This window comes from Vombatus ursinus, unplaced genomic scaffold, assembly GCF_900497805.2.
Source record: "Vombatus ursinus unplaced genomic scaffold, bare-nosed wombat genome assembly UNPS02014778.1, whole genome shotgun sequence".
Lineage (NCBI taxonomy): Eukaryota > Metazoa > Chordata > Mammalia > Diprotodontia > Vombatidae > Vombatus > Vombatus ursinus.
Genome location: NW_020954556.1, coordinates 5839298 through 5857181, shown reverse-complemented (window position 1 = coordinate 5857181; position 17884 = coordinate 5839298). Strand labels below are relative to the sequence as shown.

Here is a 17884-nt window from a genome sequence, read left to right as displayed (position 1 = left end):
AGAAAGGATGGCTGGATGTGTATATGTACTGGAGACATGAATGTCTTTAACAGTGTTTAAGTGGGTGACTAGAATGGTGGAAAATTCAAGATATACCATTGATTAAAAACATTGAGAAATAGGTCTTAAACTATTTGCAAAGCTGGCATAAGGGATTACAACCACACTTAAGAAAAACGTAATTTTAAATAATCATAGACACAACATCTCCAGCTGAGAAAAAATATTCTAGCTCTTTAGGCCATAAAAGTATAGTTATGCAAAGAAAATCAAATTCTTGTTTATTCACTTGTGTTTCATCCACTTTGAGGATTGTTAGCAACCAATTTTTAATACCAGGCCAACTTCTCCCCTGTAACCAGCACAATCTTCAGCCATTTCCCCCAATCATCAAGCAAGCGAAGAAGAATGTAAAACATGTAATATTAATGTTAATAAAATATAGTACTGAGGATAAATCAACTAGAAAACCAAAATAATTCCAAAGCCTAAATTAACCATGTCACTACTTCCCTGCTGTTGTGGATAACAGAAGATTGATGATATATGGTTAAGAAAAGTTTCCCTACTTGGAATTTATGTGCATACTGACACAGTCTTTTTCATTTTCAGTATAATTATTCAGTGACCCCCAAAGCTCAAGAATTAAAATCTAATTTTAAAAGGTAGCATTCCAATTTATTTCTACTATACAGCATATTTGCTCTTCTAAGCAATTTTAAAACACTGTATAAAAACATGTCTCTTCACTTGGTAACTACTGTGTCATTTCATATAATTTGTTGACTATTCTGAACATATTTGATAAAACAAGAATTCAACATAACACCAAACAATCATTTTGCCAAGCTGCCAGCCAGAGAAAAACACACATCCCTCAATCCAAAAACAGCTACCACTCAGTCTCTTCTACTAGTCATAGTGATAAAATATCAGGAAAAAAAAAAGCAAATTAGTATACTTACCTATATTATTCTTACCTAAGATATGCTTTTGTAATGGATCATGAGAAATAAGTTTACTATAAAGTCAATAATAAAACAGCCTGCTTTTAAAAACAACAAAAACCCTATCAATTTCTTCAGGATTCACATTCCTTGGTTATTATTCTTAATTGTCAATAAGTTAAAAGTCAAATCTCATTGCAACAAACATGACTGTATCAAAATCTGGGGCCTAAGCCCCAGTCAATGGTCAACTTATTTGCAGTAGTAGTCAATACAACAAAATTACACCCCTTGGACAGTCTACAGAAGTCATTCGATAGGTGTATAAGTTGTATTTGATGACTCTGAATTATCTTTTTGCTAATAATCAAATAGAAAACTAATCCAATCGACACTTTATGCAGGGACATCTCTGTCCCCATTCTCCTTTCCAGTTGAAAAATTAAGCAAAATAAAACTTTATTCCAAGGAATTCATTTATCAACTAACTTTACAATATGCCCCAGTGGAAAGATTATTGGTCCTAGAGTCAGAAGATATCTGTTCCAGTCCAGACTCTGATACTAAATAACTTTTGGCACATCAAATAACCTGGACTATGTGTCTCAGTTTCTGTTATCTGTTAAAGTAGAGATAATAATACTTGGAGTAGGCACATGTTTATTATAACAAAGTACTCTGTGTAAGCGCTATAGAAAAGTAAGCTATGTATTCCACGATTTGATACACTATAATAAAAGAGTCAAAGTCTTCTGGACTGAATAAAACGCAGAAATACTCATATCAATATTTTAAGTTTGTTGCATTTAAAAAGTCACTACAATTTTATGACAGAGAAAAAATAAGTATGTGCCATTTAATCATCTCTTACCACATATTTCATGTAGGAGATAGGAGAGTGTGGTAAAGAAAAACAAAGTACTATTAAAAAAAGTATATATGAATTGAGATGCCAATGGTCACACAGGTGAGTGGGCCAGGAGTGGAAACCAGGTCTGCTAACTTCAATTGCAATATTGTTTCCAGTATACCACACACTTAGACAAAATTTCACTCCCAACCTCCTCCAAAGGGGGTTCAGCAGTCTTTATCTATAAAGTGAACCAGTTTTCTAAAAATACAGAAGACAAAAAAAATCATGTATTTTATTGTTTTTTATAGTATATACATTAAGTACACATCATTTAGGAGAATGTACCTTTTTAGTAGTAGAAAATGGACTTGTTCAAGAAAAAGAGAACCAAAAATGACTAGAGGCCAAACAACCTAGGTTCCCTAGGACATAAGAAAAAAAAAAGGTGGACCTGAAATAAAGGTCCTTTACTAAAATCATGCTTCCCAATCCCCCAAATGCAACTATCATAAAAACTAACGTGCAGAAATGATCTTCAAAGAAAGAAGATATTCAAATATAAAATTTCATGAAGACTAAATATAACCCTGATTTTGTTACTTAATACGGGAAAAGAAAGTACAAATGGCTTATCAACTATAGATGCCAAAGGAATGTAATTATCCATTTACAGATAAATTATCAGTTAATATTATCCCATGGTAAGTAGTACACAGAATAACTATTAACTTGACATATATTATCAATCTCTAAAGCTAGCTCAGAAATTTTCTTCCTAAAATACATAAATCACTCTTTAATCGTCAGGCAAGTTCTTACTATTTATGAACATGATACTAAAGCCCTGAATACTGAAAATGACTTAAAATAGGAAATTTTTCTGGACACTGACATTTCAAGGTGAAAAAAGTCATTCTGCTGCCCAAAAATCTACATTCAATTATACTATGTTAACCCAAATACTTTAACGCTTTCAAGTTATTAGCAGAACTTTTAGAATATCACCATTATATGGTAGAGAAAAAATGAAAACTGTCTACTCAGGTAATTCTGCATTAGTAGCAGGACGACTTGAATGATTCTTGCATTTAACTTTATTATCCCATACTTTTATCTAGTTGACATAAGGCAGTACTATTCCAGAGAAGGTAATACCTTGCTTTAACTCTAACCATTCCCCATTTATGCCTTTCTTTTTCCACATCTCAAAATAATTATCCAAAGACGATTGTTTTGGTTCTGAAGAGAGTCCCAAACAGTTTCATATAACACTTCTTCAAGGGGAAGATAGGAAGAAAACAGCTACAATAAGAGAAAAGAAAGAGGGAAAATGTATCTACTAAGGGGGAAGGAGGTACAGTCTCTACAATACTTTGCATTATCGTTTAGAATGAAACTTTTCTTTATCCCTAAGAAAATTTTATTCAAGAAATTCACTATCAAAAACGTTAAAATGACTCTCAAGTATCAAAGATATCCTCAATCCAAATTTCCTAGACTCTGTCATTCTATACAATTAGTTTTTCAATGACCTGCACACACACAAAAACCTACTCAACTTGAAATATTTTTTATGTCCAAATTCTGTCAACTCAGAATTTAACATTGTGTTAAAGTGATATAAAAAAGCGTAAATATTTCTTGCTTGACCTTATGAATATGAGTCCTACCTACGAAGTTAAACTTTGCAAGGACTACTAAGCAATATCAGAGCTTTATCTCACATTTACATAGCACTTTAAGATTAACAAAACATTTGCTTAGCAACAACCCAATGAGGGTTGTTATCTCCATTTTACAGATGAAGAAAGTCTGGCTCAGAAAAGTTAAGTGACTTGCCTAAGGTTCTTCAGCCAACAAATTTAAGAGCCAGAAACCAAAGCCACGTCCTCTGAGATTCTAAATGTTCTCTCAGCAATAGGATGATTTAGGAGAAAGGAGATGGCAAAAAAAGGCACTCAAATCATATAAACTCAGTTGATGGAATATTTCCCTTGAGAAGGGAACTCCCAATAATTCAATTCAATATAGAATTATTAAGAGTTTGCCACCATATGGAAGGCACTGTATGAGGTGCTGGGGATACAAAGATGAAAAATGACAGAGTCCCGGCCCTCAAGGACCATACAGTCTTCAATAATGAGTTTTTAAGATTATTCATTTCTCTGCCTGGTGGTCCTACTGATTCCCAGAACTTAGGACTCAGAATCATAATTTGTAGGCCTTGTCCTCAGCTGTGCACTACCTTGAGCAAGTTACAAAAACAAATCTATAAGAATTTTGATCCCATAAATTTCTCAGTGTCTTCAGTTTCTCCATTTGTGAAATACCTACAGCAGGATGTAGTGGAATGAGCAAAAAAAAAAAAAAAAAAACTGGTTTCTGTTCAGTTTTGTCACTAGCTAAGAGACCTCAACTACAACATGAGGAAGTTGAATTAGATAATCCATAAAGTCTCTTCTAGCTTTATAACCTTTAGGTTCTAAAGACTCATTCTTGTCCTAATTCATAAGATAAACACCACTTTTATTTAATCTGCATAACTAGAGTTGCTTTTGTTGCTAGTATTAACACACACGTGTTGAAACACAGATTGAAAAATTAATATGGACAAACTACAAATTACTTCCACATATGGATCACTTGGTGGCAATAGTAGTATTCAATATTTCCTTCATCTAAATTTTGCCTTCATTCTTCAAATTTGACCATCCTTCTTACATATGAAAAGTTGTTATTTCACTGAAATATGGAATCAAATATTTCAATTCATTGCTCACCCTGAATTTTTACTACATATTCAACACATGTTCAAATGATGTATTCACTATAATATTATGAATGGGATACTTAGCATTTCCATTTTTCATTCAACTAGTTTGATTTCTTAGGCTAAAATAAGGTAAAAATAATGGTGCCACTTCAAAGTGTAAAGGGGGAAGTGAACCATGAATGGATTTGAAAATTCTATCAGGGTTAAATGGAACTGTTAAAATTAATTCTGCTTAGATTAATCAACAAAACAAACTTTGGGCAGCTAGGTGGCACAGTGGATAGAGCACCGGCCCTGGAATCAGGAGGACCTGCGTTCAAATCCAGTCTCAGACCAGATACTTAACACTTACTAGCTGTGTGACCCTGGGCAAGTCACTTAACCCCACTTGCCTTGCCAAAAAAAAAAAAAACAAAAACTTGCACATGGTGGGCCATATTGCCTGGCATGAATTTAGGCCAAATCACAGATATTTTTATACTCATTCAGTTTTTAACTTAATGATCCTAGAGACAGTCTCCAAGGTTTTAAGTAAAATGAAACTTTTTATACTAATTTGTGTTATGTGCAAATTCTAAAAGATTTCAGTTTGTGGAGCTAACAATGTGGAAAATAAATGAAACACACATATAGTTAAGGAAACAAATTCAAATCACCCCTACATTGTTATCTTTGAAATGTTCACAAATAAAATACACTTTCAAAGAAGATATACTTTCAGTTATGCTGGTGTGAAATGCAAAAATCAATACTAAAAAAAACATATTTCCATTGCAATTCCAAATCACTAGGATATTTAACTATCTCATCAATTAAACCAGGATTTTGAAAACATGCTAACACAGTAACAGAGACCATGATAAAGAGAGCAGAATACTTATTAAGACTGACATTGAAAACTATAGTATGACCAAGAGGCAAAATTTCCTTAGATATTACTCTTTGCCATGAGAGCCAGTCACAATTTCAGTATAAGCATGACACTCAGCATAGGCTTCAGATTTAGAATTCCTTCACTCTCCCGTATTCAATGATTAGCGCTCATCTTCCAGATCAAAACAGATCTAAGGAACTACTTCTCAAAAGTTTTAAAGTTTTGTTTTCCTTTTTCATGACAATCTAAATACCCAGGAAAATGTGTATTTTGAGGCAGAATCATATTACCATCATTACTACCCAAATGAGTATTAACAATTAAGTATTTCCAAATGCCAGGAAAGAAATTATTATCTATTAAAGATCCCACATAGAACTTACCCAAGGAAAACAAAACACTGGGTTGATAACTGCAAAAAGATCCCAAATCCCAATGTTACATAATAATACACTCAGCCAGTTATGTGTATTTGCATCCTCTTATTTTATCAGTCATAAAAGAATGCTAATGCATATGACACTTACCTTATCCTTCTCATGAGGAAGGAGAGACACAGGAGGTAGACAGGAAAGAGACTCACAACTCTCTTTCCCATCCACATTGGCCGCTTTAGTGTTGAGCCGATAAAGAGGTCCATCTTTAAGTAGTCTGCCGTGGCCAACGGCACGTTTGACAGCCAATCGTAACTGCTGGTGAAAGACAGAGGCAGCACTGCCCCCAAACAATGCAGACACATCTTTCTGACCTTTCAAAAAACGTTCAATGTTCTTCAAGGTTGAACCGCTGGACTCAGCCAAGCCTTCAACTGCCCGTTTGATAAGTTTATTCCAATCCACATTTTGTTTGCCATCCAACTTTCCATGGTTCCGAGGTTTAGGAAGTGCTATTCGCCCAGGATTATCAGGATCTTTGTAGGAATTGAGTCCTTTATTGGAGACTTTTAAAATTGTTCCATCTTTAACACTCAACTCCAATTGTTCTAAAACAGTTTTCCGGTCCAAGCCATGGGACGAAGACACTGCATTGCATATCCTCTCTTCTGAAGGACGCTGTTTTTGCTTCTTCACTTTTTTGATCGCCTCCAAAATCCACTCCGTATACAGCGGGTTAGCGAGTTTTACCATGGTGAAGAATTCCGTATATCCATAGAGTCGTTATCCCTTATCCTGATGCTGAATGTGTTTCACACCATGGAAAAAAAGATTCTCGGAGGCTGGAAACCAGTTAACCATAGCATACAGTTTTCTGGCCTGAATCCCTCCTCCTTTCACAAACAAGAACACTTTTCCAGCTTCTAATTTAAAAACCAAACCAATCTAACGTTTGAAAAGTCTGCATACTTCCCAATAGATTCCTAAAGAGCACTGCAGAGATAGGTTTTCCTCAAAAGGTATAAGAAATCAAATCATTTCACAGCTCCTTTTGACGTCCAGACTCACATAAGAAAAATGTGTACCTTACACCTGAAAGAAAATCAAAATGTCAGTTTCCTATCAGTCTACCAAAAAATACACAAATATATGTAAACATAGAGGTATCGAGTATTTAATAAGCACCTATGTGCCTGGCACAGTGTTGATACACTATGAGAGATATAAGATGCTTGTAGTAAAAATGTTTCAAATCAATCCTGTACAGGCACAAAAAGGCAATCACAGTTTGGAAACAATCATTGACTTCAGGGTTCTGTGAGGGATGCCAGCATGCTATCTTCTACAACCCTTGCTCACCAGTCTGTGAATTGCAACTGAGCTGCTCCGTGATATCTTCCCCCAAGAAAACATTCGATACTTCAGCAAATGGACAGATTTAGTGGAAAGAATCCTGCAATGAAATCAAAAGTGAATCTTCTATCTCCAAAAAAATTGCAGAATTTTTAGACTGGTCAAATCACTCAATCAACACATAATCAAACTTTAAAAAACTTTACTACTTCACACATTAGAAGAAACAGGAAATATGATTTACACATAACAAGTACAAATCTTGTTTCAAGTATGTTATTATGTGTCCTACATGGAAGCAACAAAAACACTGAATACAACTCAGCTAAAGTAATAAAAGCCAAAACAAGAAACTCTTTTTTAGCACTTCTGGATGCTTAAAATACTTTACAAGGAATAATTTTATTCTGAACTGCTATAAAAACTCAGAAACTATGAACCATCAGCTAGACATGACCTAATAGCTGTCAAAAGGGAAATATTATCACCCAGTCTGCAGGTAAAATTCAGAGATGATAAGTGATTTGTCCAGGATCAAAGAAAGGTCAGTGATAAGGATGGGAAATAACCTCCATGTCAACCATTGAGCACAGAAAAAAATTAATGACTGGTTTTATAATAAGGGAGAGAGAAGTCACACAAATATGACTACAAGACTCCCAGGCTGCTGTCCAGACAGGAACATGCCTTAGACTAACAGACAAAAACATGATAATATTACCACTAGTGAGACGAACTCTACATCATTCTGGAAATTGTAAAAAAAAAAAAATACATCTTAAATCTAAATTGGCATCCTCTAAAAAAAAATGCTTTACTTAAAGCTAAGGCTTAAAGTACTAGTATTACTTTAGTGTCTCATCAAGCACTTAGAAATTACACTGTAAATATAAACAGAAAAAAAATGGGTCTTCAGCAAATATTCTTAATTATGATGTTAAAGTCAAAAGGGGATAAATGATTACCTCCAAAAGATAAAGTACTGACATACATATAAAAAGAAAAGTATTCAATTCTCCTGAATCGACTAACATTATTTTTTTGGCTGAGAGACAGATGCTTCTCATTTCAGTGAGGCCAAAAAAAAAAAAAAATTACAGGATCAGTCCAGTAAATGTGATTATGTATATGTTAGGGCTAACATAAAAAAGCTTCTGATTGATTTTAAGAAACTGAGAAGTGACCAGCTAATCAACCATGCAGGTAAGCAAATGACAACTACTCGGATCTTCCAATAAGAGTTTTCTTTCCATGCTTTCTGGATGCAGAGTGTCTCAAAACTTGATGCCCACACATCTGAAAGTACAGCACTTCACCTGGATGAGCATCACCACTCCAAGTCCCTCCCCGCTAACCCCCACCGTTTAAAGAAAGAGGGAAGGACAACTTTACAAACTTTAAATGGCAAGCCCTGCTACTTGCTAACGAGTCCTTTCGCCCTTCCCATCAGGTCAAAACAGAAACAGAGGAGTAAGTTAACAATGAAATCACGTGGAGCAGCATCTCCCATTCCCAACACCTCCGGAGCTCCCGATGCCCGCGCCCGCCTGGGAGCCTGGCAGCGCCTCTCGGGGCAGGGCATGCCCAGGCTTCCGGGAGGGTCTGACAGGTCGGACAGTTCCCCTCGGAGCCCGAGCTCCGCGTTGACAGGCAACTCCGGCCCGCCGCCCCCGCCGCCCGCCCGGACTGGGACTGACAGCCCGACAGACACCACAACACACGTGCTGCCTCCTCCGCACCACAACACCCGCCCGCCTGTCACCCGCCCCCCGCAGCCGGGCCCCCGTCCCCAGACAATCCCAGCGGCGCCGGCCGCCGGCCGCCGGGCCGCGGACAGGGGAGCCCGGGGCTGAGGCGGCTGGCGGCTGGCGGCAGGTGAGAGGAGGAGGAGGCAGGGACGGCGAAGCGGGATCCCCGGGGTAGCCCAGCCCAGCCTGCGGCTCCAAGGCCTGCGCCGCCCGCCCGCCAGCCAGCTCGCTCGCCCGCTCGCTCCTTTCCCCCGGGCCTGGGGCCGGGACCCGGGACCCGGGCCCGGTCGGCGGGTGGCAGGGCGGAAGGCCCGGAGAGCGCGGGGCCGGGGCTGGGGCCTGGGCCAGGCGCAAGCAGCCCGGCGCGCGGAGAAGCCGGACGCCGGCTCGGCGCGAGGGGGCGGCCGTGGCGCCCCGGCCCGAGGCCTGGCGCAGAGCAGCGGGAGGCGGCGCAGGCCGCGGCGGGGCCTGCAGCCGCCCGCGGACCCCGAGGAGCGGCCAGGTGGCTCCCGAGGCGGTTCAGCCGCGGACTCGGCGGCGGGAGGCGGCACCGGGTGGCTCCACAGCTACTTACCGAGGCGGTGGAGAGCCTGGATCCCGGGGCCCCGGGCCGGACGGCGGAGATGCCCCAAACTGACACGGCCGCCATCTTGGAGACAGTGAGCTTGGGGCGGGGGGAGGGGAGGCGGGGCGGCGGAACAGCCGCGGGGGGAGGGGGGTGGTCGCGAGGGAACGGCGGTCGTGGAGGGGACGGGGGGCGGGGGTAGAAAGTGGGAAGAGCCGGAAAGGCGGCGGAGGGGGAGGAGGGAGGAAGGGTGAGCGCCAGAGGGGGGGGGAGAGGCCGGGGAGCCGGAAGAGCCGGGAGGGCGAAGGCGCCTTGCAGGGGGAAGGGCCAGAGGGCGGGGCGTGGCGGGGGGGGGGAAACAGCCGCTTAGAGGGTCACGTGAGGCCGGTACAAAAGGCCAAAGCCAAAGTGGGAGGAGGACTTGGTGTGGAGGGAGACCAACAATTGGGACCTCTTTTCTACCTCCAAACCCCCTTTAGGTAGTGCGGGGAGTAAGAAAAAGAAAGAGTTGATCTATCTCTTATTTAACAGATGGGGAGACTGAGGCATTGGGGGTTGGATTTGGCTTCAGTGGCACTGGAAGCTGCCGTGTACCCGGGATTCGCGCTCCAACACTGCCACAAACTCATTTGCAAAGTGCTTTCCTCACGGCCCTTTGAAAATGAAGATGCAAATGTTATCATCCCCATTTTACAGGTGAGGAAACTGAGGCCCCAGCTCAAGTGCTTTGTTTAAGGTGACATCTAGCCAGGACTAGAACGGAGTTCAGACTCCAAAACCAATGCTTCTTGCATTCAGGTGCCCTTCCTCTCTGCCCTGGTCCAACCTCTACCCTGTCTCTCCTCAGTTTTCCCGTTACCTAAAATGATTCTCCTTACCGGACTTTGAGAATGGGTCTTCCTCACCTTTCCTTCATTGCCCCATTCCAGCGCCCCTCCCCCACCATGCTGCCAGGCTGTGATCTCTCACTCCTCCCAGCACCCTCCCGGCCACGAACTTTGTTCCTGATTCTCACCAATTAGTCTGTGAGGTACAGCACGGGAACACCTCCGATCGCAACTGCCTTTGTATTTATCTTAGCCTCACCGTTAATTGCAATTTCCTTAAAAGCAAAGCCTGTAGCACGATCCAATGGAAAATACACTTGAACTTGGAATTCTAAAGCTTGGGTGTGCATACCAACTCCTTCATTTGTGACCTTGAGCAAGGCACTTACAAATGGAGAAACCCATTTTTGAGACCAAATTTCCTCACCGGTAAAGTAAGGATAATATGACTTGCTGCTCCACAGTTCTCAGGGATATATCAAATAAGATGTCAGTAAAGTGATTTGCAATCATAAAGCAGTTAGTAAAAGCCATCTACTGTTATATTCCTAACTAGAAATTCTAGCACCTGGGGTAAATTCAGTTGGGAGAGATGGAAGCTATGAGGTGGGTGGGTGGGTGTTGGGGGTGAGAAATATTCTAAGGTAAGTTAACTCATATCAGGTTGTGATAAACTAGAACAGAAGTAACAGAGGAGGCTGGAGAATTGGGAGGCAAGGGTCATGGAGTTGACCATGAGCTAGATATTGAACTTACTGGGAAAGAGGAAGAGTGTCCTGGAGATCCATAAAGGACAGCAATAAGGATCTGTACAGACTGGAATAAATTTTAAAGTTTGAAAGGTGTTTGCTGAGTGATGGAGAAAGAGGGAGGGTGTGAGAGAGACAGGGGAAGGGGGAAGAAGTATGCTAACTCCTCCTCCTGGTCCTGAGCATTAAGGAGTTGTGATGAAGAGAGCAAGCCAGCCCTGGAGAGAATGCCAAGAGTCTTCAGGGGAAGGCTAAGTTGCAGAAGAAGGAAGATGTCTGAGAAAAATCAATCTGGTGTCATTAATTTGGATCTGGAAGGGACCTCAGAGGTTACCTACTCTATCTACCTCCCGCACTTTAAAGATGAGAATACCAAGGCCCAGAAGGTTGAAATGTGCCAGAGGGGTCACAAGCAGGGAGTGGCAAAGGCAGGATTCAAACTGAGATCCTCCATCTAAATCCAGTGATTTTTCCACTGCTGCAAAATAGAAGGTCACTCTCCCTCTTCATCAAGCATTCTACCCCTCCAAGTTCTCACCAAGCTGGAATGCTCACCATCCCCAAGATACCACCTTCCATTTCTGCTCTTTGCAAAGACTGTCTGTCCTCCTTAATTAGAAAGCACTCTATGCTCACTACAATTCTGTAGAATCAATCTCTAGATTTCCTCAAAAATCAGCTCGTGTTACTTCCTAAAGAAAGCTTTCCTGACACCACAGTTGCTAGAGCCCTCCCCCCAAAAATTAACTTAGGATTTTTTTGCATTTAATTTTTTATGTACATGTTTCCCATCCCCCCTCCCCTAGAATGTAAGCACCTAAGGGACCCCTGATTAATCTTTGTCTTTATTTTCCTGATGTCTAACACATAGTAGTTGCTTAATCAATATTTGTTGAAGGAATGAAGGGAGAGCAGAAGATGGTTATGAGGGAGAGCCAAAAGTTGAATATACTCAGGTGGCAGGGGCTCAGTGAGGTCAAAAGCAAACCACCTTCCACACTGATCTCACACTAATCTGTGAGTCTGGCTTGAGGTCCCCAGGTCAGGCAGCTTATCCTGGGTGAATCATCAGTTCTCGATGGAGTTTGGTGGGGTGTACAGTCTATCTTATCCTGATGAAAAAGGGTCCTTTTGGGGGGGGGGAGGTTTGGCAGGCAATTTGGGGTTAAGTGACTTGCCCAAGGTCACACAGCTAGTAAGTGTCAAGTGTTTGGTCTGAGGCCAGATTTGAACTCAGGTCCTCCTGATTTCAGGGTCAGTGCTCTATCTACCACGTCACCTAGCAGCCCCAAAAAGGGTCCTTTAACAGAGCCATGAGGAAGTATTGCATGGGACAGTGGCATCTGGAACACAAGCCCAATCACCCTGTGCTAGTTCCATCTCTGGCTATTATTATATATCATCTCTACACCTAAACTCATTTTCCTGTTACTCTTGGGGGCACCACCATTCTCCCAGTCACCCAGGCTCAAAAGGTATCATCCTCAACTCCTTGTTCCCTCTCATCATCCCATATCCAATCTGTTGTCCAGTCTTGTCAATTCTGTCCTTACAACATCTCTCATACATGCCTCCTTGTCTCCCTTGACACTGCTACCATCCTGGTAAATACCATCCTCTCCTCAAGCCTGTGATATTGCAATGACCTGCTGGTTGGTCTCCCCGCCTCAAGTTTCTCCCCACTCCAGTCCATCCTCCACTCAGCTGTCAAACTGATCTTCATAAAACACAGGTGTGACCATGTTACCCCTCCCCTGCTTAATAAATTCCAATGGCTGTCACCTCTAGGATGAAATAGAAAATTGTCTTTGGCATTCAAAGCCCTTCAAAACCTGACCCTCTCATACTTTTCCAGTCTTTATATACTCCCAGGTATTGTAAGGCTCAAATAAGATAATGGATGTAAAGCATTTTTCAAACCTGAAAGCATTATATAAATGCCAACTATTATTATTAGCCTACAGTCTCCAGGCCTCTAGTCTAGTGATGATTCCTTGAGCCTCCTACCATGCTCCTGAGCTCAAGCAATGTTTTTAGAGCAATACAGGAATGTGGGGGTAAATGTTTAGCAACCCATCTTTCTTGGGGGGTGGGAGGAAATGTATGCATACACACTTTTATGTTTAATCTGCATTATTCAAACTTAAGTCTATCCCCTGACATCTGGAATTCTCTTCCTCCTTATCTCTGTTGCCTGATTTCTCATCCTTCACTTGCCTACTTCACATCCCAACTAAAATTCTACCTCCTACAAGAAGCCTTTCCTGATCCACCTTAATGTTAGCACCTTCCCTCTGTTGATGATCCCCAATTTAACCTATATATATCTTATCTATACATAGTTATTTACTTGTTATCTCCTATATTGAACAATGAGTTTCTTTAGAGTCTTTTTTTTGCCTTTCTTTGTATTCTGAATACTTGCACAATGCCCAAAAGAATGTCTTATACTTTGTTGCATTTCTAATATTATTAATAATGATAATAACTGACATTTATATACCACTTTTAAGTTTGCAAAGTAGTTTACATATATTATTTCATTTGACCCTTACAATAATCCTTTGAGGTAGGTGTTATTATTATGCCCATTTTACATATTGGGAAACTAAGCCTGAGAAAATAAAGTTGTACACACTAGCTGTGTGACCCTCAGTGAGGAATTCACTCACATCTTCCTGACTCCAGAACAAGTGTTCAATGCAATACATCTCCTAAATCCTTCCAAACTAGCATGGAGCTGAGAACACAACTCACTAAATACTTGCAATACATTTAGGCTTCTAGGCTCTAGCCATTTATTTAACCACTGTCACCCTACCTTTCTTAGTCCTATCCATCCTTCAAGGCCCCACTTACATACCAGCTTTTCTTTGGAGACTTTTCGACTGCCCCGGGCACCACTTATCATTTCTTCCTCTGAATTCCTCAAATAGTTATTATCTGTACCACTCACCTTGCACTTGATATATACTACCATATATTGTAGACATTCCCCATCTCCCCAACTAGATTTTGTTATTCCCACAACAACAGAAACTGTGTGCTATCGATATGCCTTTTTAAATCCCCAAGGCCTACTTCTACTCCTCAATAAATGCTCACTATTGATGATAATGGTGATGACAATTATGATATGAATTGGCATATACAAGTCCTGTAAGAAAAATCTGGAGATTCTGCTCTACCTGCTGTTACATTCTAATCAAGTTACATTATGAGCTTACATTGTAATAGAGTTACAATATAAATAAGGGAACAGGAGCCAGACAAGAAAGTTTTGGCACAAGGAGTATGGCACAAGTAATTTGGTAAAATGCTTGCACTGAGTAGACCCTTATTTGATCAAGCAAGCGTTTTCTAAGGATGAGAGAAACATGGGCTTGTTTGTAGGCACCATTGAAGGAGCCAATAGATAGGGAAAGAATGAAGGTTAGAGAGAGAGTAGAAATGTTAGTGGAAACATGACAAAAAAAGGAAAATTGTAAATGCTGGATAAGATGTAGGAAAATTGGAATACTAATGCACTGTTGTGGAGTTGTGAACTGATCCAACCATTCTGGAGAGCAATTTGGAATTCTGCCCAAAGGGCTATAAAAATGTGCATACCCTTTGACCCAGCAATACCACTTCTAGGTCTGTATCTCAAAGAGATCATAAAAATGGGAAAGGGACCCACATGTACAAAAATATTTCTAGCAGCTCTTTCTGTGGTGGTAAAGAATTGGAAAATGAGGAGATTCCCATCAATTGGGGAATGGCTGAACAAGTTGTGGTATATGAATGTAATGGAATACTATTGTGCTATAAGAAATGATGAGCAGGCAGACTTCAGAAAAACCTGGAAAGACTTGTATGAACTGATGTTGAGTGAAGTGAACAGAACTAGGAAAACATTGTACACAGTAACAGATACGTTGTGCAATGGCTAACCATCGTTAAACTCATCTCTTCTTAGCAATGCAAGGATCCAAGACAACTCAAAGGACCCATGATGGAAAATGCTGTGCACATCCAGAAAAAGAACTATGGAGTCTGAATGCAGATCAAAGCATATTATTTGCTCTCTCTTTTTTTCTTGTGTGTGTGTGTGTATGTGTGTGTGTTCTTTCTCGTGGTTTCTCCCATTGGTTCTAATGCTTCTTTACAACATGACTAATGTGGAAAATAGGTTCAATATGAATGTATATATAGCGCCTGTATCAGATTGCACACCATTTTGGGGTATGGGGAGGGGAGAGAAGGGGAGAAAACTTGGAACTCAAAATCTTATGGAAATGAATGTTGAAAATTAAAAATAAATACTTTTTTTTAAAAAAGACATGTTAGTAGGGACAATCTCATGGAGAAGACATGAGGGAAAGGGATCAAAGATGCATGTGGAGGGGTTTGCCTTGGTGAGGAGAAGGGCCACTTCTTAAGCCAAGATAAGAGTGAAGGAGAAGATAGTAGAGATGAAATCTAAGTGATATGAGATGAGGAGGAAAGAAGAGGGAGATCTCAGCAAATGGCCTCAATTTTTTCAGTGTAGTATGAATTGAAGTCTTTAGCTAAGAGGGTAGAGGAGAGAGTGCCATGGGAAGATTTAGGAAAGACAAAAAGGTTTGTAACAGACAGTGGGCATAGTGGAAAGTGGGCATAGTGATTTGATTTTAGAGGATTTCTGTACTTCAGTGAGGGCCTGGTTGAGATTAGATAGCATAAATTTGTAGTGGACCCAGTCAGCATGGCTTTGTGAGCATAAAATGGAGGAGTAGTTCATGGTAACTAAATAGATTAAGGAACTTGGAAGTTATGATATTTAAGAATCACTAATATGTGTGTTGAGGTCCACTAGTATGAGGGCAAGAGAATCTCTGGGCATAGATAGATAAAAGATGCCAAAATCTAGATTGGGTAATAAATTTGAATAGCACGAACCTCAACAAAGAAAGGTTGATGAATGATGGTGGTAGATAGAGGGAGAGTCTGAAAATGGCGACCAGGAGCAAAGAATTGAGGTTGATAAACTGGAAGACTAAGATATTTGAGGAGATATCATGTGTTTACTCAAGATCCAAAGGGTATGGGTTATGGTGGAGAGGAAGACTATGAGCCAGATACTGAACTCCCTGAAAAAGGAATGAATAACCTAGAGGCTAATAGATGACTGTAACAAGCATCTGAACTGGGCAGTATGGACAGACAGAGTAAACTTGTAAAGGGGAGCATTTGCTGAGCAATGACAAAGGGACAGTCTAGAACTGGTAGTAAGGAGCAAGGAGTAAGCCTGCTTCTCCATCTGGAAACTTGGGGAAGCATGAGGGAAGGAACACTTCAATATCTACCATACTGAAACCTCTACTCGTATATCTGCTGCCATCTCTACTACTTTTCTCCACTCTGGCAGGCAATCCTTGCTGACGGAGCAAGATACCTGTAGGGAGAGACAGGAGGAAGCAGGTGCCAGTCAAGTAAAACCACCACCGTCACTTTGACCACCACTTCCCCTCAGACCTCAGTAAGAAAGCCCAGGACCCTGAACTGAAGAGCCTTGGTAATAGCAATGCTTCCAGTCCAGCGCCCTCAGCCATCATCTTGGGAAGCAATCAGCCCCTGTAAAGATGCAATCTACCATCTGCTCCTGAAGGTGCTACAAGCCATAGCTACTGAGGGCCCAGAATAAATAAGTTCTTCCCATCAAAGTCCTTAGAACTGTCAAATGGCTTTACTCTGAGCAGCATACAAGATTTTTGTTCTGAGCCCCTGACATGTGAGTAGAAGGCCTACTTCAGGGCTTAAGGCCATCTTAAATTTTGTCTTTTTCTTTATTTCATAGGTTTCCATGGCCAAAGAAGTCATCACCTAGCAACCAACCTACTGGTGACATGCCTCTTCATTCTTGGTTAGACTGGCACTCAAACCAGTAGACTTAGCCTGACAAGACCTTACTCTAAATTGTTCTAGCTTGGTAAAACCTGCCAGAGCTTATGTTCCACAACATGGCCTTCAAAGACCCAAGGTTGTAGCCATATCTCAATTAGGTGACTGAGTAGGACTTACCAATTCATAAGAATCCAGGAATAGGAAACCATACCAAAGCCTTATATTTAGTTTACAGAACACTTTCCTCACAACAGTCCTGTGAGGTAGGTAATGTGTTGTTATCCCGCATTTAACAGATGAGGAAACTGAGGCACAAAGAGGTTAAGGAGCCATGCAACCTGTAAGTGGTAAAGCTGAGACTCCAAGTTAGGTCTTCTGAAGACCAAGTGAGATGCACCGAAGCCAGAGTAAACATGATTGATCCCTTAGAATGGTGCTTCTCTTACAATGCTTAATGAGCTATGGGAGTGAATTTAGGTTGGGACACTCTCCACTGGGGTCTGATATTTACAAAAGGGCCCTAAATGACCTTCTGTGACCAACTACAGGCCTGTCTTAGATACTGTGAAATGTGAAATCACCATTTCTTTCTGTTGGCCTCCAGTAAAACATATATTGAGTGATTCATTGATAAGATTCCATGAGGTTTTAACCCAGGACAATAAAAATGTTAAGGCAAAGGAGAATCAAATAACCCCTCTACTAAAGAAAATTGAGGCCATTTGCCAAGAGTTCTCTCTCCCTCCTCATCTCATAATCACATATCACTGGGATATCTTCCCCTACTACTTCCTCCTTCACTCCTGTCTTAGATAAAGAGGTAACCCTTTCTCCTTACCAAGGCAAACTTGTCTACATGCATTCTTGATTCCATCCTCTTACATCTTTAGAAAATAGTCCCCACTAACATCCTCTCTCTCTCTCTCTCTCTCTCTCTCTCTCTCTCTCTCTCCCCC

The 17884-nt window shown here is 40.9% G+C and overlaps 1 protein-coding gene and 1 long non-coding RNA gene across 4 annotated transcripts in view; one reads left to right on the top strand and one right to left on the bottom strand.

Annotated features, from left to right (window-relative positions):
* Nucleotides 1-9582, bottom strand: part of KAT6A (lysine acetyltransferase 6A) — a 151539-nt gene extending 141957 nt beyond the window's left edge. For 2 of the 3 annotated variants that reach the window (XM_027865162.1, XM_027865164.1), the window contains exons 1-3: nt 9497-9582; nt 7181-7274; nt 5975-6913 (exon numbers count right to left, since the gene is read on the bottom strand). In XM_027865162.1, coding sequence (XP_027720963.1) covers nt 5975-6574 — 600 coding nt within the window. In that variant the 5' untranslated portion in view covers nt 6575-6913; nt 7181-7274; nt 9497-9582. The remainder of the gene's footprint in view (nt 1-5974; nt 6914-7180; nt 7275-9496) is intronic. The other variant, XM_027865163.1, reaches the window with a different exon arrangement.
* The window catches only part of LOC114045279, a 15429-nt gene continuing 7040 nt past the window's right edge, over nt 9496-17884 (top strand). The window contains exons 1-2 of the long non-coding RNA XR_003569360.1: nt 9496-9581; nt 10019-10183. This is a non-coding gene — a long non-coding RNA (uncharacterized LOC114045279). The remainder of the gene's footprint in view (nt 9582-10018; nt 10184-17884) is intronic.